General features: G+C 41.3%; 2 protein-coding genes across 7 annotated transcripts in view; both read left to right on the top strand.

Moving 5' to 3' along the window:
* Window positions 1–9,554, top strand: part of SENP7 (SUMO specific peptidase 7) — a gene marked incomplete at its 5' end in the record, with an annotated part of 43,461 nt that extends 33,907 nt beyond the window's left edge. For 5 of the 6 annotated variants that reach the window (XM_081859633.1, XM_081859631.1, XM_081859629.1 and 2 more), the window contains 10 exons: window positions 1,864–1,997; window positions 2,642–2,758; window positions 2,927–3,046; window positions 3,280–3,372; window positions 3,850–4,067; window positions 5,093–5,145; window positions 5,424–5,464; window positions 5,652–5,720; window positions 6,612–6,759; window positions 7,933–9,554. In XM_081859633.1, the coding sequence (XP_081715759.1) occupies window positions 1,864–1,997; window positions 2,642–2,758; window positions 2,927–3,046; window positions 3,280–3,372; window positions 3,850–4,067; window positions 5,093–5,145; window positions 5,424–5,464; window positions 5,652–5,720; window positions 6,612–6,759; window positions 7,933–8,070 (1,131 nt within the window). In that variant the 3' untranslated portion in view covers window positions 8,071–9,554. The remainder of the gene's footprint in view (window positions 1–1,863; window positions 1,998–2,641; window positions 2,759–2,926; window positions 3,047–3,279; window positions 3,373–3,849; window positions 4,068–5,092; window positions 5,146–5,423; window positions 5,465–5,651; window positions 5,721–6,611; window positions 6,760–7,932) is intronic. The other variant, XR_014156071.1, reaches the window with a different exon arrangement.
* A 4,511-nt stretch (window positions 9,555–14,065) lies between these two features.
* Window positions 14,066–24,887, top strand: part of IMPG2 (interphotoreceptor matrix proteoglycan 2) — a gene marked incomplete at its 5' end in the record, with an annotated part of 62,103 nt that continues 51,281 nt past the window's right edge. The window contains 2 exons of the mRNA XM_081859544.1: window positions 14,066–14,078; window positions 16,253–16,513. Of these exons, the coding sequence (XP_081715670.1) occupies window positions 14,066–14,078; window positions 16,253–16,513 (274 nt within the window). The remainder of the gene's footprint in view (window positions 14,079–16,252; window positions 16,514–24,887) is intronic.

Genomic DNA, 24,887 nt, shown 5'->3' with positions numbered 1-24,887 from the left:
CCCCCCCCTCCCGCTCATTTGCCCCTCCCCTCCCCTCCATTTGCTCTGTCATTTGCCCAGCCCTGTTCTCTCAAGCATTCGCACACCAACTCACTTCCTTCTCTCCTATAGTGCCAGGCTGCTTTTCCTCTCACCAACTCAGGCGCTTGCTTGGATAGCTTCTTTCATTCACTCCCTTACTTTTGTTAGTCCTTCCTGGATGCTCTCTGCCCCCCTTTCCTGCCCAGGACGCCACCAGCACCTCCTTTGCCACCAGCCGCTGTTTTATCTTCCAGCTACTAGGGTATCTTCTAAGCCACTTCTGCCCTTCCGGGTTGCCAAGCTTTGCATTTATGTGTTCTTCTCATCTCCAACAACTCCCTATATGTGGAAAAGGCCACTTCCCCCCTCTATTTTATCATTCCCTTCTATATTGTGCAAAATGTGAGGGTCTCACTGGCCTTGGAGCATTAATATTTTTCAGAATTATAGGATTAGTTCCTGGGTCTAGAGCTGATTTGAAGAGAGAGCCCTCATTCTTGCTTGTTGGCAATTCAAGGGTTCCCCTATGTGGAGTTCACCATAATCAAAGTGAGATAAACATCCATAGCTCACTCCCTCGACTTCAGCTCCTAGAGACCGGTACCTATATCATCCGCCCTGCCTCCCTGTTGCAGACCAGCTTCTGCTTCCAGTATCAGGAGAGAGGGAGCAGGGGTTAGATTTCTCAGCTGGTCACTGCAGCAGCCAAATAAAATTTCACATTGACCTGGAACAGGGGAAGTTATTGTAACTTGGTGTGGTGTACTCATATAATTAACTGATCCCAATATATTACTGGGAGAAATGTATGCAATAAAAGTATTTTTATGGATTATAGGGGTGGCATATTCCAGTCAATGAGATATCTGGACGTTAGTTTCATTTGACTGTGATGTTGGGCACCAGGAACTCCCAACTATGCTTTTATCTCTAACACGGACTCTTTGTCCCCAGGCATGTCTCTTGAGGCCAGGTTTTCCGCGGTACGAAGTACCCACAGCTTCTATGCAAGCTGTTTGGGGCCCAAACACTTGGCAGTTCATCCTTGTGCACCTCTGTTCCATTTTCTGTAAATTGATGATGATAACCATCCAGTGGCGTAGCGTGGGTTGTCAGCACCCGGGGCAAGGCAAGTAATTTGCGCCCCCTAACCCGTGGATTTGCGCCCCCTAACCCGTGGATTTGCGCCCCCTAACCCGTGGATTTGCCCTAACCCCAGAAGTTGCGCCCGGTGCGGCCGGCCCCCCCTGCACCCCCCCACGCTACGCCACTGTAACCATCTCCATTGGGTGGCTGGTCAAGGCAGCAACCTTTATAAAACATTCCCAAGAGGAAGTGCCGTGTAAAGGCAAGAAACTATATCCTTATGGGGTTTCTCAGTCTTTGTGTAAAAATTTTGTTTGACTGGAATCAGCTTTTATGTAACAAGTAGGCACTTAGAAAGCAGCCATTAGTTTAGAACCTGTCCCTTGAATATGTATTTAATGGAACATATTCTAACTCTGTCTGATATTGCTCTTGTAATTATTCTATGTTGAATATACTTCAATAGGAATAGGGTAACATTTCAAGGTGCTGAAGGAGGACTTTTCTGTGTAGAAGCTGTCCCTATACGCAGGAGAAACAGTTTTCTAAGGAGATTTCTATTCTGAATTGACGATTTCCTATACCTTACATGCCAAATAACAGATTTAGTGAGGTGGGAAAGTGTATTTTAAGTCGCCATATGTGATTTCTTGAAGCCAACTTTCAAGTTTCGGCTGACCTACTTGCAACTTTCTTATCCTTATTGGAGCCTTTAACAAAGACAAAGAAAGATGATTTTGCCTTTCTCTCTAGCAGGAATCAAAAGCAAGCCTCAAAAAGCCCAGTTACATGCTACTGCAGAAGCCAAATAATGGTCATTATTCCTTTTCCATCACTTCCGTGCAGAAGAACGAGTGGAAAGAGTTGCGAGCGACTGGACCCGTTCGGAAGTATGTATGGTTGGTTACATGATACTGACATGTCCAGAAGGAAATTATATAGGGAAACACCCACTGGCTTCCTCAGTTGTTAAGAATTACCTTGAAAGACTGAAATGAAATACATTGAAAAAATATAAAGTTGTTGTTGAAGATGTGTTTCTTCATTTGTCATTCTAGCTCTAAACCAGGAAAGCATTGTTGTTAGAAAAAAAAAAGCAGGAGATAAATGATGGTCTTAATGCAGCTTGATTTTTGGTTAGCATGGAATGCCGAGTCAGCAGTGGCTTAGCATGAATACATGGGCTCCCAGAGAGGTGATTGTGGCTACTTTGCTCCTGTGGCCTGTTGCCGTGGTGCTACTGTGAGCTAAGCTGTGGTTTGGCTGAGCAGGTCGTCCAATCCATTGTTCATGGTTTTATCCCCAGACAAAGCATGAGGTATAGCCAAGATTTGTTCTATGGCTTACCACATGCTATGTTATGGCTTAGCTTGGTGTTACTTGTGAACAGAGCCATTTATCTCTTGTCCACCTTTATAGATGAATGATAAAACAGCTTGTTGTACTCTCCTGTCATTCGTTATAACTAAATAAGAACTAGATCTGCTTTTCATTGAATTATCAGAAGGTATTTAATGTCTCTTTTGCTTTCTAGCTTGATCGTTTACCCTCCCCCACCTGCCAAAGGGGGACTGGGTGTCACAAGAGAAGATTTGGAGTGTTTAGAGTATGGAGAATTCCTCAATGATGTGATCATTGACTTTTACCTTAAGTAAGTTTAGTAGAGTAAAATAAGTATAGTATATAATATGTTCCACTCGGGTTACATGGTGCTAACGCCTGTGGGGAGACTCATTTTCACCCCTGCCTTTGTACGTGAATGAATACAAGATAAATTTCCACATGCATAATATTTGCACATCTTTTGCGTTTTTGGTAGGTATCTGTTGTTGGAAAAAGCCCCCAAAGAACTTGCTGAGCGGTCCCATATATTTAGCAGCTTCTTCTATAAGTGCCTGACAAGGACAGAGGCAAGCACTGAAGAAAACCCAAATCTTTCGTAAGTTATCTTTCAGTGTTTTCTGGTCTGCCTTGCAGTCACATCCTTCTGGGAAAAGGAGTTTCCTAATACCTGGTGTGGGCCAGCTAATACTCTATAATGGATTTGCCTATTTTGCATATTGAGGATCAATATGAACAATTTATATCCTCCTTTGCTGGATTTGGAGGGACTGAAGAAAATGCTTCTTCTGGTTCTGACAGACAGAATTAACTGGTTTGTTATCCACACAGGATAGCACAAAGAAGACACGGAAGAGTAAAAAGATGGACTCGACATGTAAACATTTTTAGTAAAGACTACATTTTTGTGCCTGTGAATGAAGAGTAAGTTTGCTTCATTAATTGAAATCTAAGTCTTTTCTCAACTTGTAACTTCAATTTAGCTTGTACACTCAAAGAGTTGCCTGTGTATATAGAAGCCTATATTTGTTTAGTTTCCTAACTGATAAGCACTCAGTTGCCCAAGTTTGCTATTGGGGGAATTATGATGTTGCTTACAGATTTAAAATAGAAATGTTCTACGTACTTGGTGTATGTGCAGTTGATATCTAGAATTTGGGTAGGTGTTTCTGAAAGTGAGTATAAAGCCTGAAATTGTTTAATGTCTGCATGCATCCTCTATTGTAATTTAATTTTTATTTAGGCTTGATGCAGAAAGAGGGAAGCACTCTTTTGATTGTATTGAGCATAGTTGTTATCAGATCTTAATGGATATCACAGTGGGAAAAGGCACTAGTAGTTCCAATCCCCCCCCCCCTCTTTTTTTAAAGTATCAGATACTGACTTTCTCTTCCTTTCCAGGTCTCATTGGTACATTGCAGTTATTTGCTTCCCTTGGCTGGAAGAAGTTGTATATGAGGATTGTCCAGATCAAGGTTCATCTCAGTTGTGCTCCCAGCAATCTCCACGTCAGCCAGAAATTAAACATGGCACTATTAGAACAGAATCAGTTTTGGTCTTTAATGATACCAGGAGTGATAAAGAGCAGCAAGACTTAAATAGCAACCTACAGCCCAAAGGTAATGTTTTAAGAACATATTCTAGATGATGATATATGGTTTAGAAATATAATTATATACAAACCTCTTGGATGAATGAATTTGCAGGTAAGCTAATTGGCTCCCAAGAACAATTTGTAGACTATCTACTTACCCATGCAAGAATCAATTTGTTGACTTAAGAGTACACCAATGTTCTATGAATCGCTTACTGATAAAATTATCTCTGAATGGCAACACAAGGCGTACAGTCTTAGCATTTGCTCATCAATGCTGCAATAATAGAAGTAGCTCTGAAAAAATATTTCATTTTAACCGAGCGCTTGAGTTAATGCAGTGGAAGTGTTGGTAACCAGCTGGCAAAGATGAAATAATATTCTTTTACATATTATTCTGTCACTGAGAATTACCTTGCTTCAGAAGATTTGCTTCAGTTTATGACCAGGGCTTTTGAGGATATTGTCAAGATTCTCAACAGTAGAATTCAGATCAAAACAGGCAAGGAAAGCTATACCATAATTTTCAGTACCTATAAACAAATTTTTAGAGTTGTTGTAGATACTGTCTAACAGACAGAGCTCCAAATCAGGAAGGTTAACCCTTTTCTCTGCCATAAACTCTCTAGAGCAGTGGTCCCCAAATTTCCCCTGTGAACCACTTGAAAATTGCTGGGGGTCTTGGAAGACCACTTAATGGTTTTCCGCCTATTGTAGCAATTGTAACACACTGCGTTAGATGCTGTATTATTTTTAATTGTCTTTTTCTTGCCATATTCTCCATATAGTTTCTCAGGTAGTGCATCTCAAGTGTAGGATTGCATCCTGATAGATGTGTTAAATTGTTTTTATTGGTGGCTCGTGTGTGTGTGTGTGTGGTTGTTACTTTTATCATGGTTGCTTTTATCATCTAGCATTCTTGCAATACATAAAAAATAGTTCTCATTCATGCCTCACATTTTCATGCATGCCACACATTTTCAGTATAATCCCCCCTCCTCCAATGTCATTGTTATTTTAAACTATATTCTGTTGTTTTTGGCATATTAGATAATGTTCAGCAAGCAACTGTGTCCCCGGGATTGGATCACAAAGCTCTCAAAGTAAGTGACTTTGGCCATGTTTGAATGATCATATCTCAGCTTAACAAGCTGTGATGTAAATGAGCCTTTTGCTCACACCTGCAGCCCTCTCTTTTCTTGGCAATGTGACCAGTCAAAGCAGGAAGCTTACAGTGAACTGTGGTTTGGAAAGGCAGGATATACATTAATTAAACTGAACAAGAAGTGCTTTTGTTTAACTGCTAATATATTGGGTAAGGGTCAGATTTGCTTATTTGGTCTTGCTTCATCTGATCATAGTTTGTGAATGTGTTTTTCAGAGCTCCTCAAGCACTTCTAAAATGAAGAAAATTTGCAAAAGGTGGGCATTTTCATTTGTAATAATACTACAATATGGGGCCATATTCACTCTTTCTACACATACCCTAATAATAGTCATTAGTTTTTCCTAGTGGTACGAAACTATTTTATTGAAATTTCTTCTGAAATTCGTAAAACAAGCATTGATCCTTTGCATAATGGAAAATGAACATATTTTTTTTTTATAGACCATGCATCCTCATCTTAGATTCCCTAAAGGCAAGTTCTGTACAGAATACAGTTCAGGTCTTGAGAGAGTGAGTAAAGCTGTGTTTCATTTGATTCTGCTTTTTAATGGATAATTATGTTTAAAGTGATATTGATCTGAGTCTGTTTTTATTGTATATACTGTGAGCAACCTGGTGCTCTTGTATTTTGAAGGAAGGATATGCTATTAAAACGGTATGTAATATAGAGTGTTGCTCTAATATTTTAGTATGTCCATTTCTATTTCTTATAGCCTTACTCATATAGATCCCTGCAACCGAATCAATAAATGCTTGCATGTAATTTTGCTATGTAAATCAAGACGAGAGACTGCATGTTTTGAACATTTTAAGTTGCACATTTCAACTGAAAATTACATTGCCAATAAGCAGCAGTGGACAGCCAACACAATCTGCTCCAGAACCAACATTGAGCAGACCCAAAGACCTGGATAGCCCCCAGAATATCACATAATAAATAGTGTGCTAGCTTTCAAGTTCCATCAAGCCAGATGGAAAGGTGGGTGGGAAGCTCATGGAGTCTGATAACAAATAGGATCCATCTTAAGACCGTGGCCAGATGGAGACTCCATGGCTTCAACTTCAGTCAGGTTTTCCCCTCTCTGCCCCCTACGTAGCTCTGTTTGCCATCTAACCTAAAGAAGAGTTCTGGAGAACTCAATAGCTTGCATACTATTTTGTGATACTGTATTTAGTTAGACCTAATAAAGATACTTCCCCGATATTAAAATCAGTGTGACTCAAATTAACGATGGTTAGCTTTCCACGTTGACGAGGATATAAATGCAGCTAACTTAGCTTACAACTTACCTGGAAGTAATCCCCGTTGGAACCTTTAGGGCTTACTTTAGCGTAGACATGTTTAGGATTGCAGTCTTAACCTGCATCCACCCACCATATCTTTCTCTGTTTTTATTTCAGATATCTAGAAGCAGAGTGTGAAGCAAAACGCACATTTCGGGTGTTTGACAAATCAACAATGGTGGATTTCTGTCCGAGAGTTCCCAAGCAGCATAACAATAGCGACTGTGGAGTATATTTACTCCAATACGTGGAAACTTTTTTCCAGGTACAAAGCATTTCAGTGGTCCTTTGGGATGCCATTTTAAATTTTCTGGATAGAACTCTCAAATCCTTCCTTCCATAGGCAACTTGAGGAATGGGAAGGCCGATTTGATAGCTTCCAGTGCCTGCTTGGGGTGGGGTGGGGGGGTAGTATTTTCATTCTTAGCTATTTTTGTTACTGCTTCTAGATTTACTTTATGTTCAATATCTGGTGCAGAATGACCTATCTACTTGGTAGTAACTATTTATTCTGCTTGCAGGCAGATTTAACCTTTGATTAAATTTACAAACAACATAAGTTTATTCCTGTTTCAGGAATATGTGGGGGGTTTTGTGATTTCTTGTCTCTTTGCAGGGGACTCTGATTATTCTGAATCCCCTTCCTGGTCTGCAGTTCTGGCATTCTATGAGAAAACTCTGAGCGAGCAACCCTTTTCATTTATTCATCTTACTTTAAATACTTATCTGTATGGATATGGATATAGATTCCAAAGGGATCCAAAGAGGCTTAAGAATAAAAAAAATCAGTAATAGAAATTAACATATTTTAGTGTCATAACACTAAAACATCAACAAAATGAAATCAAGGAAATAATCGGCACAGGCCTTTGCACCCAAGTTTTTATTAGCTTCATATTACAATAAGAGGACAAGACTTGGGGAATCTTAAGAGGCAGAGCATAAACAGAACATTAAGTATCCATAATGTTTAGCAGTAGTTTGGATGGATGTGGACACCTCACCCCATGATCTACCAATCTGGGCTTGCTCTTGCTCTAGGCCAGGCATAGGCAAGCTCGGCCCTCCAGATGTTTTGGGACTACAACTCCCATCATCCCTAGCCAACAGGACCAGTGGTCAGGGATGATGGGGGTTGTAGTGTCAAAACATCTGGAGGGCCAAGCTTGCCTATGCCTGTTCTAGGCAGCTCCTGGAAGTGCAGTTCTATCCAGCATTGTGCAACAGTTCTCGGAAGAGCAACAATGCATAAACTCATTCCACGCACCCTTTCCCCCCCCCTCCAACTCATTGACAACGTATGTTTGTCTTAATTATAGTTTGTTTAATACGAAGTGAACAGTGGGATTTTTTGCCAGGAGAGCAGGATATTTTGTGTCTTTGTGCCTTTTTAAATTAATGTAACACTACCCTTTTCTCTCTCTTTTTTAATCACCAGAATCCTATTGTTAACTTTGAACTTCCAATGCACCTGGAGCGGTGGTTCCCTCGCCAGATGGTGAGAAGCAAGCGGGAAGAAATTAGAGACTTAGTCTTGCAGCTTCACTTGCAGCAGCAGAGTGGCACCAAAAGCTAGCCTGAATTTCCTTCCGATTTTGCAAAAGAACTTTGTCCCAGGCGTACTGGAAATCCGATCGACAGCGTTTGTGCTTCTGTTCTTGCAGAGAAGAAAAACTGCAGATAAAATTGTGTGCATTTTATATCCAAGTTGATCTGTAGGTCATTGTGAGAAAATGGAACTACAAAATAGCAATTATGTAACTTAAAGTAAATATTTGTGACATCGACCAATTTTACTTGGAATATAGAAGCAGCATAACTGGAATGTGCTGCAGAGATGGGAAAACATTTTAGCCCTAAAGGGTTCATTCCTAGTTTCCAGATACATCTGGAACTGTGTGAAACTACACGAAAGGGAGACATTAACAACCCATTTTAGGTAGGGATTCTTCCCTTGTGATGTCTTAAAGTCATAGTGTGTGCTCTTGCAGACATCTCTCCCATGTCAAAAATGGTGTTGTTGAACAGATGTTTATTCTGGTTGCTTTGAATAGGTCACAAATGCTACTGGTCTCAGTGGTTTTTTTGGTTTGGTTTTTTTTTTTTTTGGATTCTGACATACCTTGCTCTTTCTTAGAAGTTGACATGCCTAAAACCTTGCTCTGTTACATTTTTGGAATTCAAGAGTGGAATGTAAAAAACCATTCCTGAAATTTAGAAAGAGATGTTCATTTTTTTTCCTGTGTCTGACTTGATCACTTAAACCAGATTCAGAGCTGTAATCGTTCTCTGCTGTGCAGCAGTTAAACGAATGCTATGAATACTATGTATTTCACTATATATATATATATATAAGGCCATATGGTCTTCGCTGTACTGGATACAGTTGTAGCTTACATCTGACAGGGCATCACCCTGGCAAAAGTTGTTTTAGTGTTTCAGTAATTGTATTTGTTTGTGGGGAGTGGGGAGAGAAATGTGATTGTTAATCACTTGGGCTAAAATCCTGTTTTCACTTAGGGTGAAGCCCATGTAGCATGAGCAGGCATTTGCTTATGCAAAGGGGCTTCTCCCTCTTCTGCTTCCCCAGCCGCCCACTCTGGGACTCTGTGGCAGAATTTGTGGTATGTGGGTGGCAGGAACTGAAGGAGAAGAGAAACCGGAAGCCCCACTGCATTTCCATTGCACAATCAGGTGGGCACCATTGGTTGTCACCCTTACCTGCAAGTTAAGTCCCACAGAACACAATGGGACTTAGAACCAGGTAAGCATGCGCAGGGTTATGTTGTGAATAATGTAACCAAATTCTATGGAAGGGAAAACTGCTGGTTTTAAAACAGGCACTGACTCAGTTATTTCAGAGACATAATATACTTTGAAAAGCTGAATGCTTGTGATTCCCCCAAGTACCTATACTTGTAGGAAGAGCTAATCATGCAAGAGGTTCAGCTGAAGTAAAAGTCATTTGTGTTACATTGTCAAATATTTAAATCTGCATTGATCATGTATTTGATAAGCTACAAGTACTGACTGAATAAATATAGTTCCTTTTTTCAGAAAGATGTGAGTTTTCTCACGGACATGCTTCTGCCATAATTCATAACAGAAGGAATAAGAGACTTGTTAGAGAAGGGGTTGTATATCATTACTGTGTTTGAAAATTGTGTTTCAAATAACAGCGACCCAGAACTCCTATATTATAAACTAGAACCACCACTAATGGCTTGGGACAAACAAGACAAAGCCCGCAACTTGAAGTGAAAATTTCTTTTAAGCACAGAAATACTTGTTTCTTTGCATTGACTACTGAAATTGTAATGGCTATCAAGTACAAATACTTTTGAAGACTCGCGTTGCATACCCTTTTTCCTGCATGAGATAAGGGGGGCGGGGGAGAGACTACATACACTGCCAGTTGTGAACATGGTAAGATTGTGTAAATTGCTCTGATTACATGTATTGGAAATTTTGTTTCAAAATATCTGGAATCACAGCAAAATAGACATTTGATGTTGCCCTCAAATGTACATTTTCTGTATGCACATAGTGGCACTGAGCCAAAACAAGTGTCACAGAAAGAAGAAAAAGTTGCTTAGAAATTACTTTGCTAAGTATTTTCACTACAGCCAGTGGTACCTAGCAGGGGCACTTGACACATATATTTCTTGGCCTATGGCTGTTTAATTGGATTTTCTGCTCACATTTCTGTTGAAAATACTCCCATGTCCTTTGCCATTCAAATGTGAATCGTCTTGGTGTAACTTTCATGGGGCTTACATGTTTCGTGTTCAGCCAGATCTTCATTCTTTCTCATATGAGCTCCACACTGTCTTTCTCTCATGTATTATTGACTTGCTTCATATCGATGAGAATACCAGAGGAAAGAAGAACCATCTCAGCCCTAGTATATATACAGTACAAGGTGATAAAGCTTGCAGGGCTGTCTTCCCCCAGAATCTAAAGCATCTCAGTAAGAACCCAGCAGCAATAAATGCCTCCAAACTTATTTATTAATTAAGAATGGTCACATTGTTTATATTGAATGGCATATTGGAGTGGATGGGTGTTTAATTCTTATAAATTGTAATGTCTGTTTTAAGTTTCTTCCATAAAATTACCTGCCTGTTTTGGATCTTGAGTTCATTTGTATGGTTTTTTTTTTCAAATTAAAAGAAGCAGCAACTTTGTTAGAACATAATTGTTTGTTGCATTTTTTTTACCCTTCCATTCGATCAGGATCATATACCGGGTTCCCTACCTCCTCTCTTATCTTCACAACAATCCTGTGAGGTAATAATTTGGCCAGCTTCACATGACTAAACTTTGGTGTCCCTGGCTGTCCAGTTGTTTGTCTCGTGAGACAGTGGAAGAGTGTGCCTTCAGGGATGAAGACAAACTGTTGGAGAGTTACAGCGCCTGCTGTGGCTGTTGAGACCAGTACAAGAGAGGCATGCTATGTTACAGCTGGGGTAGATGAAGGCGTGCGGTTGTTCTGATGCATGTCTACCAAGACATTATACCATATCTTACATGCATACAGTTAAGGGTTTTTTTTCAGTTTTAAGTTCAGTTTGCCCCATTTTCCACATCAGTATGCAAACTTTAAAGTTCTGCATGCAATTGTCTAGAACAGGGGTCTGCAACCTTTAAGACAAAAAGAGCCACTTGGACCCGTTTCCGAAGGAAAAAAAAACTGGGAGCTGCAAAACTCGTCATTATAAAAATAACTTTTTTGTCACTTTTTTATTATTTCTTTGTTTGACCCCTCAGAATTACTCCTCATAGAAATAAACGTTAAATTAACAAGTTGTGTGTGTGTGTGTGTTCTTCTCTCCCCTTCAAAACAGTGACCAGCGTACATGCCCCTTACAATGTAGCGGGTGGGCGGGCAGGTGACGTCGAGACGGTGCGAGACTAACACACGCACTGCCCCCATGCGGCGTCACAGCCAGTACAGCGCCCGCCACAGTGGGGAGTGTCGGGGCGCACAATGCGCCTCCTCCCCTCGCTAGTATCCGCCCCAGAGCCGCAGCAAAGGTGTAAAAGAGCCACATGCGGCTCCGGAGCCACGGGTTGCAGACCCCTGGTCTAGAAGGATTGTATGGACAGGCAGCAGCTCTCCAGAGTTTCAGGTGGGAATCTTTCCTAGCCTTACCTGGAAATGTCAGGGGATATGAACTGGGGATCTCTTCCATGCAAATTCTGTCCCCCAAAATCATTCAGTGTCCTAAAGGCTACAAGCTGATGGTAAGAAGTGTACAGCCACTAGTTTAGGAGCCCTTGTGGAGAGTATATTAAATAGGTGTTTCCTGTGCAGAATATACTTTTTTTTGCTATTCGGTTGTACAGTTGTTTTTGTTACAAGAAGAAGAAGGAAGAGTTTGGATTTGATATCCCGCTTTATCACTATCCAAAGGAGTCTCAAAGCGGCTAACATTCTCCTTTCCCTTCCTCCCCCACAACAAACACTCTGTGAGGTGAGTGGGGCTGAGAGACTTCAAAGAAGTGTGACTGGCCCAAGGTCACCCAGCAGCTGCATGTGGAGGAGCGGAGACGCGAACCCTGTTCACCAGATTATTAGTCCACCGCTCTGAACCACTACACCACTCAGCCTCTGCCTTCATGGCTAACCAGTGCTAGAGAGCTGTGCCAATGCCTTTCCTGTAACAGAGGTTGGGCAATATAAAGGCTGGGATTTCTCTCCAACCTATGATGTCTTTTGTGCTTTCCAGGGTATGAGTTTGGTGGGAGGTATTCTAGGTCAAGAATAGCCAACACAGTGCTTTCCTAATGTTGGACTATTGACTCCTATCATCCGTGACCACTGACAATTTTGGCTGAGGCTCATGGGAGCTGGGATTCCAACTCCATCTAAAATGCACCATGTTGGCTACTATTCTAGCTGGATTCAATGGGGCCCATAAGCATTACATTGTCTATCCCTGGTATTGTGCAATTTAGTATGCTGTGTATTCTGTGTTCTAGATAGTTTTCATTTCCAGTATAGGCAGCAACCATTTTAGGCACATCCAATTGATATGCAGGCCCTTTGGGACCCGGAAGAGGGCATAAGAGAAGTGGGGCAGGCCATGCTTATATGTGCTCTGCTGACCCATGGAACCCCCCGCCAAATAGTTGCCGCTTGTATGCACAATATGTGCATGTATAAAATACATGTTTTTGTTTAGTGCGATTATGCAAAACGGAAAGGATGAGAATCACTGTTTCTACTACCTAATACAGCAACAATAATTTTATTATTTATATGTTGCCCATCTGACTGGGTTTTCCCAGCCACTCTGGGCGGCTCCCAACAAAATCATAAAAACTCAACAAAACCTCAAACATTAAAAACTTCCCAGTACAGAGCTGCCTTCAGATGTCTTCTAAGTCATATAAGTTTATCTGTTTGACACCTGATGGGAGGGTGTATTCTTTTTGCCCTGTCTCCTCAAAACGGGTAGGGGTGGAGAAATTACCAGGAAGAACAATAGACAGGACCTTGCATCAGCATACCTGAGGTTTGTCACATGGCTAAAATGGATCAGTTGTGGTCTCTTATGACAATGACCGCTCCCCACTTAAAACGGGGGGCGCCTTTTGCGTGGACGCGTGCAGCCCTGGATCTGGAGTGGCCCCATCAGCATAGGCTTTGCCTTCCCTCAGGTGGGATACCTGGAGGTCCCCGCCTACCCCAGCGAGTTGTCCAATCCCACCTGGGGGAAGTGTTGCCAGGGAAACCAGGCCAGGTAAGGGGAGGGATTACCTGCCCACACAATAGAGGGTGGATCTTAATTGTTAATCCTCACTTGGCTCCAGAGCTTCTCCCACCCTACCCACCCTCAGTTAATGTCTTCTTTTGCAGGTTAACTTTTCTTCATAGGTTTTGCAGGTTAACCTGTCTCCACAGGTATGCGGGCGCTGCTACGATAAGGTCGCTGTTAAAGGGCCGGAAAGGAATTTCCCTGCATTGGCAGGTTTCGCCTTTCCCGTAGCAAAACGTCACAACTTTGGCGGTATCAGGCCTTGGGCGGAATCCTTTAGTCCATCTTCCTCTTTGCGGCGGCGATACCAGGGTTCCCCGTTAAAGGGGTTTTTGAAGGGAGGCTTTGGCCGTACGCCGAAAGGTCGTCATTGCTCTCCCCTGCGGCGGCGTAACGGGGGCGGCTATCTCTGCTTGAACATATGTTCTCCAGAGCCGGCCCATCTCCCACACACACACTGGATAACCCTGATGCTCCCTAGGTCCCCGGCTGGGGACTAGGGAGCGAGAACGCCCAATGCCTGAGCCAAGGTCTACCCACATTTGAAATTTAATAAAGTTGTGGCCAATTTAATCCCATAGCACGTTGTCTAGAGTCGTTATTCCACATGACGGGGGGACCACTCGGGATCTGGGGACTCCGCCTGTCCACGCAATAGCAAAAGCACCCTCGAAAGAGAATCTCCAAGCAATGACCATGATGCTAACATAAGTTATTGCTGCTGCTTTTCTTTTAAGACAGTCAATGAAAATTGTTCTTAATTAAGTGTGAAAGGTACTGTCCTTGTGTGGACTGCCAGTTAACGACATGACAAGCTCTGGTAAATCTGGCTTAGCTGGCCAGCTTAAAACTGAAAAATTATCCCTCTGGTCTATTGGCTAACATCAAGGAGCCTCTTCTTCGCCGCCTCTTGTGATTCCCAAAATGAAAATGGAATAATTTCTTTTAACAAAACAATTGTAGACATTTGGGACTCACTTTTGTTGCAGAAATCAATCCTTTTTTAAATCCAAGACAATTACCAGTGACACCAGACCTTCTCTAAGAACAGACTGTTACTGGATGGTTAACACGTTCAGGTCAGCTAGCACTGCTAAAAAGGAACTTGGTTATTTTCCCTTTGCCTTTAAAAAAAAATTCCGAAAGAAATATGTGTGACTTTTATTGGAAGATCTACTTAGGAGTCTGGATATTCATATTGATTGAAGGGGAATTTCAAGCATTTGCAGGTAAGAAAATACTCCTGTTTTCTGCCATCCTCTGAACTGTCTTTGAATCTTATGTTTACAAAAAAAAAATATGTTTTAGAGTGAGAGAAAATAGGGTTACATGTATACAGAGTCAGACCAATTTCAACAAGGTTTGTAGGTGGAAATTAGTAATGGGCCATTATATGTCCACATCTAGCATATTTCACTGAAATATATACATGCTGAGGTAATTGAAAAACTGAGTATCTGTTTTGCATTAATGTTAATGTAGCAACTTTTGTCGCAATAGGGCTTCACTCTACAATTAATAATGTTTCCCATCTCCCATACCATCTGCCTATAGATTTTCACCCACGAGGCTGCTATATAGTCTTTTAAGCAGTTACAGTTATCTATTCAGTTTGATATCACATACCGTTAACACTTTTATATTGGCTGTAGTTGCTGTCTTTCAGTTACTGGACTGTTCAACTGTTTAGATAACCCCCCATCTAATTTTCCAAGTTAAAATTATTATTCCTGCACTTGTAGAAGCAAGTCATTTGAGGTGCATCACATGAATGAAAAAAAATGTGATTGGTTCCCAGATACAAAATTTAATACAACATGACTTGAACACATCAGCCGTCCACTTGATAATAACTCCTTTATGAAATCAGATACATAAATGGTGGCAGGATTAATGTGTTTTTGTCTTTTGTCAGTCACAGGATGTTGTAAAGGGGTTTAAAATAAATTGCTGCAAGCCCTGTAACATGGAGTAATTTTGTCTTACAATGTGTGAGATGTGACACTTGATCACTGGTCTTCAACTGTTGGGTTGGGACCCACTTCAGAGTCACAGCCTGATCTAAGATGGGTCACAGCAGCTGTGCTACCAACTTACCAATATATAGTAAAGAAAAAAAGAAATGGCCCATCAAATGCATGTTTGTATTAAATGTGGGTCCTCCTGGGTCTGCAAAAGTTGAAGACTTCTACACTAGTCCATGTCTCTGTGAGAAAGGACTTGGCAGAACATGATGTATCTACACCTAAGCAATGATATAATGTCTTTGCAATAGGGTAAAGCAGTTGCATTTATATCTTCCTGGTGTAGCATTCACTCAATACAATCAATATAACCTTAAAATATATTTGGGGGAAATGTAGAAAACAAACTTAGTGAAGATAGCCTCCTTTGAAATATAGACCATTATTTGGTGTGGTCCATTATATTGGTGTGCTAAGCGAAAACAATAACGAACAAGTTAGATTTCTTTAGCTAGGCTTACACTAAAGATTTACTTTTTATTTGCAACCACCTTAGAGTGACATAGTAAGAACAAGAGAATAATGATGCATGTTGGATAGTTATTAAAATATAGCACCAAACAGGAAGGGCAGGAGCCAGAACCTTCTGTCTCTATTAGCACCTATGTTACCCGAATGAATATAGAAATAAGCATACACAAAACAAATTAGTTTGGTTAAATGTTATGGATCAGATCCATACAAAGTTAATTGAACTTAGGTCTATTTAAATTATTGGGGCTTAAGCTGAGTCAGGATTGATTTGTGCCATTAATTTCAATGGGACTTTAGTTCAACTTATTGAGGATGATGTCCAATGTTCATCATACTCAGAGTAGACCCATTAATCTCAATGGGTCTGCTCTTGAGTACGATTAACAACTTTAGTCTAGATCCATCTTTGCATCTATTTATTTAACTGAAACTCAGTGGTATTGTGCAATATATGTGCAGCTACTTAAAGAGATTTGTTTGTGATGTAATTTTGCAGAAGAAACCTATTCAGCTACAGAGGACATAGAAGCCAAGGAACCTACATCAGATCTTCCACCAAATGGCTGGCGATCAGTTAGAAGCTTTCCCCAGTTTCCAGATTCTAAGCATCTTCTTGATTTCAGGGAATCTGAGAAATTCAGCAGACGCTTGTTGCGAAGAAAGAGATCAATTTTCTTTCCTACTGGAGTTAAAGTGTGTCCAGATGAGTCTATTGAGCAGGCTATTGCTAACCATCTGAAATACTTCAAACTCAGAGGTAAGTGAGTGTTGTAAGGCTGAGACCAACTTTCTTGCAAATCAGTGCATTTAGTAGGGAGGCGAACCCTAGATGTCTGGTGAATAACTGATAAAAAAAACTGAATTAAAAGTTTCAAGAAGTTTCTTGAGACTTCTGATCAATTAGATACATGTGCAAACCTAATTGTCTCCGAGAATTGTGAGCCTACTAAAAGAGGCCCATGCATGCTTATCAAGGAAATGATGTCATAAAATATGTAAAGATATCCCTGCAAGAAGACGATAGAAAAGATTGCAGATACAGATAGAAACTGTACAAGCATTGGAAATGTTCAGGCTAGGCTCAAAGTCTTTATGAGTATGTGGGTGTTTAAGGTTAACATGTTTGCTACGGCTAGAGATGTAACCAGTTTGGAGGTGGTTTGTAATCATACTGTTGCTATAAAGTGTACAAAATATCAGGGTCCACTGTGAAAGGCCTTTGCAAGACTAAGTAGGCTGTATTTACGTGGCAAACATCAGGCATGCAAGAGCACTTTTGAAGTTCCCTTTGCTAAAATCAAACCCCTCACCATGCCACCCAATATATCACTTGTACAGATCAGAGAAGTTTCAGAGGCAACCCATAATGCACTGCCAGCTGTTGAGAGGGTAAAATGCAATTGAGTACACATTGAAATATGAGAGCAGACCTCAACAAGGTTTATTTTAGCTCACATCTCAGTGACAATTGGTCTTCTGCGCCTGCCTGTGTGAAATTGGCCTTTGCTCTAAATATTTGTTCCCTGATAGCCTCACAGCTGGAACCAATTTGCAAATCTCTTGTCAGTCTCCCCACAGAAGCAGAGCACTGGACAACACACAACAGGGGTACCATTTAGAGAGGAGCACAGGGGAGAAAAGCCCTTTGCCCTTGAATTTCAGGCCAAATAACATTATTTGTCAAGAGCCCCTATTTGCAGGGTTATTTCCCTCTAACATTTCGGATATCAAATTATGGACACTCCCATGTACTTACGATTAGCATGTTTAAGAAATGTGTTCTTTGCAAAATTCTAGTATGAAATGGCAAGATCTAAACCTCCTGCCCTCATACATTGGGATGTATTCATGAGGTCCCATGCTTCTCTAGATTTTGCAGTGCAGTTCTTGACACCAAAAGCCTACAAAAATGTGCTTTAAAATTCATGTTTTGAAAAATGCATATTTTGTGGGGAATGCATTCAAAATGGGTAACATAAAGAAAACCACAAGGGATTATTATGATTGTAGGAAAGTATATTGAACAAAGTTCCTCACTCAACATTGGGTTTTTAATCGAAGGAGGATTGTAGAGTCTAGCATTTGAACTATGCACCTTTCACCTTCTATCAGTCCTCTTTCTCTGCCACTACTATTAGATAAGCTTAAGGATGCTGACAAGGTTTTCCTTTCTTGTGTAGAGGAATGCCTTGCTATGGGTGGGGAAGGTTAGAGGGAGGCTCCTTCAAGAGCCTTTCTGCATCAGGCCAAAAGCCCATTTAGTCCAGCATCTTGTTCTCACAGTGACTAATCGAGATGCCTGTGGAAAGCCTGCAAGCAAGACCTGAGCAGAGCAGCATTCTCCTCACTTGTGAGTACCAGGCAACTGGTACTGCATCTGATATTGGAGGTAGAATGTAGCCAATATGGATAGCAGCCATTGACAACCGTATCCTCCATTAATTCGCCTAGTCCTCTTTTAAAGCCATCCTAGCTGGTGGCTGGCACTACCACTTTATGGGAGCAAATTCCATAGTTCTAGTTTTGCGCTGTATAACGCAGTGCTTTATTTTGTCTGCCTGAAATATTACAGCATTCAGCTTCACTCGATGCCCTCATGTTCTAGAACTAAGAAGGAGGAAAAACTGTCTGTGCACTCCTCTTACCTTAACTTTTCATCTTAGGTGAATTATTCCATCCCCTTCTTTTTCTGCGTACACTCTGTACCTTTAAAGTATCTCGCATTCTTTCCCTCAAAGAGTTCCAGGCACTGTTGTCTACCCCTCACAGAGTTACAGTTCCCAGCATTCTTTAACATCCACCCACACACGCAGTCAAGAGCTAGAGGATTCATATGTGCTGCCAGAAAAGTTAATCTTATTGGTTTAAAATTTCTAATTTAAGCAACCCACCCCCTTAAAGCTGGCAATTGTAGAGGCATCCCACATTAATTTTTTCACTACCCTCTTGAGTAACCAACAATTGCACATTTGTCTGTGGGGTTTTAAAAGAAGATAGTTTGCCTGAGTCAATATACTACTAGTTGCCATACATGATTCAACCCTTAAGAAGTACAAATGGGATTATGGCTGGATTACATCTGAGCACTGCTCATTTACACAAATGACCAAGCAAGCTACGCCACCCCCCTTGTAAGCATCCCATACCTGTCATGTGCTGTCCCTCCGGTTAACCTAGCAAATCCCTTTCTATAGAATGAGACGTAATAGGCTAAATCACTCTTACTGCTGGGAAAGATAAATAGCTCTTGGAACAATAAAACCCATGCCAAAAGAGCGCTTCCTGAAAAGAATCATGCCTTTTGTAAGAAACAAAATCTTGTGAGAATTTTTCAGTCTTACAGTTTCAGAAAGAGAATGTAATAAAAGCATTTGGTAGAAACAACAATATTTATAACAGAAAACTATTCTCAAATAAGGTACTCATAGATGTAAGGATGAAAAGGAACAGGTCACAGAAGGGTTCAGGATCGATGAGAGGGAGTTGTATTATACATCCTTGGTGAGTGTCATGGGAACTGTCCAATAGGTGCTTGTGATTCTTGCAGAAACGTATTTCAAATAGTACTCCAATTTTCGATTGCCTTAATAGCTGGGGGGGGGGGAAATCATATTTTCCTATTGACTATACTGAGGTTTGAGTAATGGGCAAAATGTAGTATCTGAAACAGAAGCTTGTCATGCCAATGAAAAACAACTTCACATTTCCCATGTGAAAGTCCTCATCTACTGTAGTAGATGTACAGTAGACTTTAGACTGTTTATTTCAGCCCAACAAAGTCAATTTATATAGCTTGTACCAAAATGTTGACTTTTGCATTGCTAACTTTTTTGTAAACTGCTTTGAGGTCTTATTACAATCCAGCAGTATATAAATTTTGTTAAAGAGATAAATAAATACTGAAAATCTAGGCTGTTCAAAGGGATCCAGCTGCAATAGATGCTTTAGCTATCCATTATTAGCCAATATGTGAGACAAGTTGCTGCAAAATCAGCTTTAGGGTTTACTAATCCTGGCCAGGGTTTGTGCATGTGTGGGTGGTGTGGGTGTTGCTTTTGGACCAGCTGCTGACAGAGGAAGATGCAAAGCCAGCTCCTTTTCTTCCTCTGCTGTTTTTCAAGCTTTACATCCAAGGCCTCTCCAAATATTGTTGGACTCCAACTCACATCAACCCCAGCCACTATGGCCGGCGGTCAGGGGTGATGGAAGCTGGAGTCTAACAACATTTGGAGGGTTGCAATCTCCCAAACCCTGCTTTAGGTGCATAGAAAGAGTATGAGCTAGGCTTGAACCCCTGACCCACTGAAACCCACCGGTTTTTCCCTTAGAGCTGCTCAAATGCATTCTGTGGCCTGGAGGCCCTACTCAGGCACCAGTATGTTTTATTTCAACAGCTGATAGTGCTGATTGATACCTACCTCTTGTTGACTATATACAGTGGTACCTCAGGTTACATATGCTTCAGGTTACATGCGCTTCAGGTTACAGACTCCACTAACCCAGAAATACTACCTCCGTTTAAGAACTTTGCTTCAGGATGAGAACAGAAATCGTGCTCCAGCGGCATGGTGGCAGCGGGAGGCCCCATAAGCTAAAGTAGTGCTTCAGATTAAGAACAGTTTCAGGTTAAGAACGAATTAAGTCCACTGTATGTCCAACCACCCGAGTAGAATGCTACAGAAGTTTACTCAGCAGCTTAGGTTCAAAATATGCTTCTGTGTTGAACTGGTCATGGTTTTCATGATACCACACAACTCTCTTTAAGGTGGGGTTCAGTGGTTTGCAAAATCACAGACTGCTGGTAAGCAGGGAAGTGGCTAATTGCACCTCTTTCAACCATGCTAATGCTTTAAACATCCTTAGAGTAATAAGATTCTCTTTCATATTTCAATATTGCTCAGTGTGCACAATAAGAATTTCTATCGATAACGTGTGGTGGAAGCATATAAGTCTGGTTTTTGTGGGTTTCCCTGGCACAGCAGAAGGTGCACTGACTTCCTGAAGCTTTATCCTTTCTGTCCACCAGAGAGGACATACCTTGCTAAGTTCATGTTTGGCTAATGCAATAAGAACCTACAGATGGTGCCGAGCTTTTGAGACTGGACTCAGTGGGGTGGCTGCTGTCACACTAACTAACTGGAAGGACGGATATTAAATCCCTAAGCTAGCAAGAGCTGATTGAGGCAGTTAAAAGGAAGAACAGCTTGCATTCAGATACTGTAGCCTTGCCTAATTCATTTTTTAAATGAAACCTCAATTAAAAGGGGATGAGGCATTGTAATCAAGAGGACTAGGAGCATGAAACTATTAAAGAAAACAACAGGGGTCCTTAGCAAGAAAATTGGCCTGTGTTAAATAAAATTGCCATTAATTAACATTTGCAATTACTGCAAGTGTCAGAGTAGCCAGACCATTGTCTGTTGGCATTTGAAAACTTAGTACAAGCAGACACCAGTCCTTTACCACAGTCTTCTCTTCACCTCCGTATCATTCCTTTTTTCCTGCACTCAGTGCCCGGTTTGTCCATATTGCTCCCTCCCTGCAAGATGAACTGGATCACTTGCTAGAATTGTAAACAGATGAAGCCAAATATTATTTAGTGTTCTTATATTGTTCTTTCTCCAAACCTTTATTAGGCATTGCAGATATAAACCACCTTAAAGCATTCATATACAAAATAATTAAAATATATACAAAGAAACAGCCATATAAGACATGTTGTTGTTGTTTAGTCGTGTCTGACTCTTCGTGACCCCATGGACCAGAGCAGGCCAGGCACTCCTGTCTTCCACTGCCTCCCGCAGTTTGGTCAAACTCATGCTGGTAGCTTCGAAGACACTATCCAACCATCTTGTCCTCTGTTGTCCCCTTCTCCTTGTGCCCTCCATCTTTCCCAACATCAGGGTCTTTTCCAGGGAGTCTTCTCTTCTCATGAGGTGGCCAAAGTATTGGAGCTTCAACTTCAGGATCTGTCCTTCCTGTGAGCACTCAGTGAGCACTCATATACTGTAGTAATTTCTGTTCTTGTTAGATCAGCTTTGGGCTGCATGCACATTACTGCCGTAAAATGCATTTTGTTGTTCTTTTTCTCAATTTGGATCAAAGCTGTTTGGGGGGAAAGCCCATCAAAATGCAGTATTTCATAAGAAGCAAGAGGATAGATATTAGATGGATGTGGATTGTGGCTAATGTCATGCGTACATTGCTTCCCAAAACAGAAGTCAGAGTGCACTTGATGCAGAGTAAACAGGGGTGTATTTAAAGCTTTGGTTTCCCAAACTTTTCTGGTGGACTATTCCCACACACTGAAGCCCTGTTCTCTACCTGTCTTTCTTTAATTATTGTCACAACATACTCCCCCCCCCCCATGATTGAAAATTGCCGCTGTTCAGTATAGAACCAAACATGAGACACCTTGGAAAGGAGGTGCTGGTGTTGAGCAAGACTATTTCTTGAAGGTAGCACTACTTCCGCTGTGAAGGTGAGCAGATCAGGGCCCCTGTACTTTTTAGGATTTGTGTAGTGGATGACATTATTTTAGGAGGTGCCTCATTATGCCGCTTGCTCTCCCCTTCCTTGGCCTTCAGCCCCAAAGTCTGGCCCTGATGGTATCATTGCATCAGCATTAGCGCTGAAAGAAAATTTAGAGAATATCAAAATGTTCCTGAACATGTTACTTGCAAACTGTTGCATTTGTATTCTCCTCTACCATTAATGATATTGTTTGTTTGAGCGATATATATATATTGGGGGGGTAATAATGATTTTATTGAGGTTTGGTTTCTGTGGTTTCATATTGCCACAGAGTTCGGCCACAAGAGTAATTTTTGAACAGTGTCCCGTGAAGTTAAATCCCAAAAGCAAGTTTTTTAAAATAAGTGTTTAAAATGAAAAACCTCCAGTTTCTGAAATGCCAGATTTTGAAGTTGTATTTCAGTTCTACTCTTCAGCTATTGCAACTCAAATTTGCCTGTGATGTATCCGTCTCAGTGCGACAAAAATATAGCTTTCAAATAGGAAGCCACAGTCCCTCCTCAAATGCCAATATAAAGAGGCAGATACCTTACAGCACCTATTTCAAACACTACTTCAATCTATAATCTCCTACAGGAAATTTATTGCAGTTGCCAAACCCGTCTACAACAGGCCCAAGTTATCTGTCTGGAGGTCGAGTGAATGAAAGCAGTCTGTTTATAACTGCTTAATAAGGAAGAAGAGTGTGGCATTTATCGACTCATTGTTATGTGAGCTACATTTAGCACATACCAAAGATTACAAAAATAACAATAATAAATTACTAATACATGACTGACTTGATGCAGACAGTAAAGATGTAATGTAAATGTCTATGTTTATTTCAAATAAAATAAAATGGTATAAGCTAATTTCAAAAGCTCCTTATCTTTAGGGAAAATAGGAAGGAAAAGCACAATTGATGTAAATGAACATAGAAATATAGGCGGTATAATTTTTTGTGTTGAATAAAATTTGGGTTTTATGGTCGTTGATACTATAAAGGCTTGCACTGTCTTTGAAATTAAGTCCAGGGAGTATCCAGCATAGAGTTGTCCCAACCCCCACCTTTCTAAGCTGATTGACGAAAACCACTTTCCTGAGACTAGTTCAAGGTCATCCTTTTCTGCCAGGGCCTGCTTCTGCCTCTTAAGACTTTCACTGAAACAAACCCCACCCCACTTGTCCTCCCTTCTGTGCGTAACCTCGGAACAAGGTTGTGGCCAGCATGCTTGAATGTTGGTACAGTGGTACCTCGGGTTAAGAACTTAATTCTTTCTGGAGGTTCGTTCTTAACCTGAAACTTCTTAACCTGAGGTACCACTTTAGCTAACAGGGCCTCCCACTGCCACCGCGTGATTTCTGTTCTCACCCTGAAGCAAAGTTCTTAACCCGAGGTCCTATTTCTGGGTTAGCAGAGTCTGTAACTGAAGCATCTGTAACCTGAAGCGTCTGTAACCCGAGGTACCACTGTACTTGATTTTTGTAGGCTAAATCCTCTTCATTTTCCCCACCCTTCCAATTTCTCCCCCTCTTTCCCCTAAGCAACAAGAAAGAACCTTCCTCTTTCTTTTTTTAATCTTAGGTTGCAGAGCATAATGCGACCAACTATAATGTGCTCAGATGAATGGCGGGAGGAGTAGGTAGAGGTGGGGGAGAGAGAGCTTTGCAGTTACAAACTGCAGAGCTAACAAGAGCCTGCTAAGAGAGCATTTCAGTGCTGAGTGCTGCTGCAGTTTCATTCCCTTCTCACTACGCTCCTGTAGCCACTGGACAACTCTGATCCATTCTGCTGAGAAGTGCAAGAGGAATATTTCAATGGCTGTACAGTACCTGGAATCTCTAGAGTAATTCTGTCCTCCCTCTCCAGAAAGGAATGTAGGAAGCATTCATGGGGGCCACCCCTTTTTATCCTTGCAACAGTTCTACTAGGTAGGTTAGGCAGAAATGTGGTGGACTGGCCCAAGCTCTGAATTAGACGATCTGTGCTCCCCAATCCAAATCCCGCACACTGAATATAGGTCCTGATGCTAGCAGTTGTTAACGTGAGAAAACAACTTTGCAGCCCCCCGTTTCCAGGGGCTGAGCGACCTTCTAGATTAGAATGGCAGGAAGTAGTAGTGAGGCTGTATCAGGAAGGTGGAACCACTAAAAACCAGGTTTACCCCCTCACAAAAGTGATCTAACCCACCATTGGATTTGAAGCATGGTCTCTATGCTCAGAGGCAGTATACTGCTGCTCCGAAATGATTTTTTTATAATAAAAATTAACAATTCAATGAATGAAGAGGTGTGAGACCTGGAGTGGGATTCAACTGTGGCAACCCACCAGCGCAGCAGCTACACTGCTAGGAAGAGCCCTGTTCTAGCACAGGGCAATAAAATAAAAAAGGTAAAGGACCCCTGGACGGTTAAGTCCAGTCAAAGGCGACTATGGGGTTGCAGCACTCATCTCACTTTCAGGCTGAGGGAGCTGGCGTTTGTCCACAGACAGCTTTCCAGGTCATGTGGCCAGCATGACTAAACCACTTCTGGTGTAACGGAACACTGTGATAGAAACCAGAGCGCACAGAAATGCTGTTTATCTTCCCGCCACAGTGGTACCTATTTATCTACTT

This window comes from Podarcis erhardii, assembly GCF_964252035.2.
Source record: "Podarcis erhardii genome assembly, chromosome: 4".
NCBI lineage: Eukaryota > Metazoa > Chordata > Lepidosauria > Squamata > Lacertidae > Podarcis > Podarcis erhardii.
Note: the sequence above shows the minus strand (reverse complement) of the source record. Positions and strands in the feature narration are given on the sequence as shown.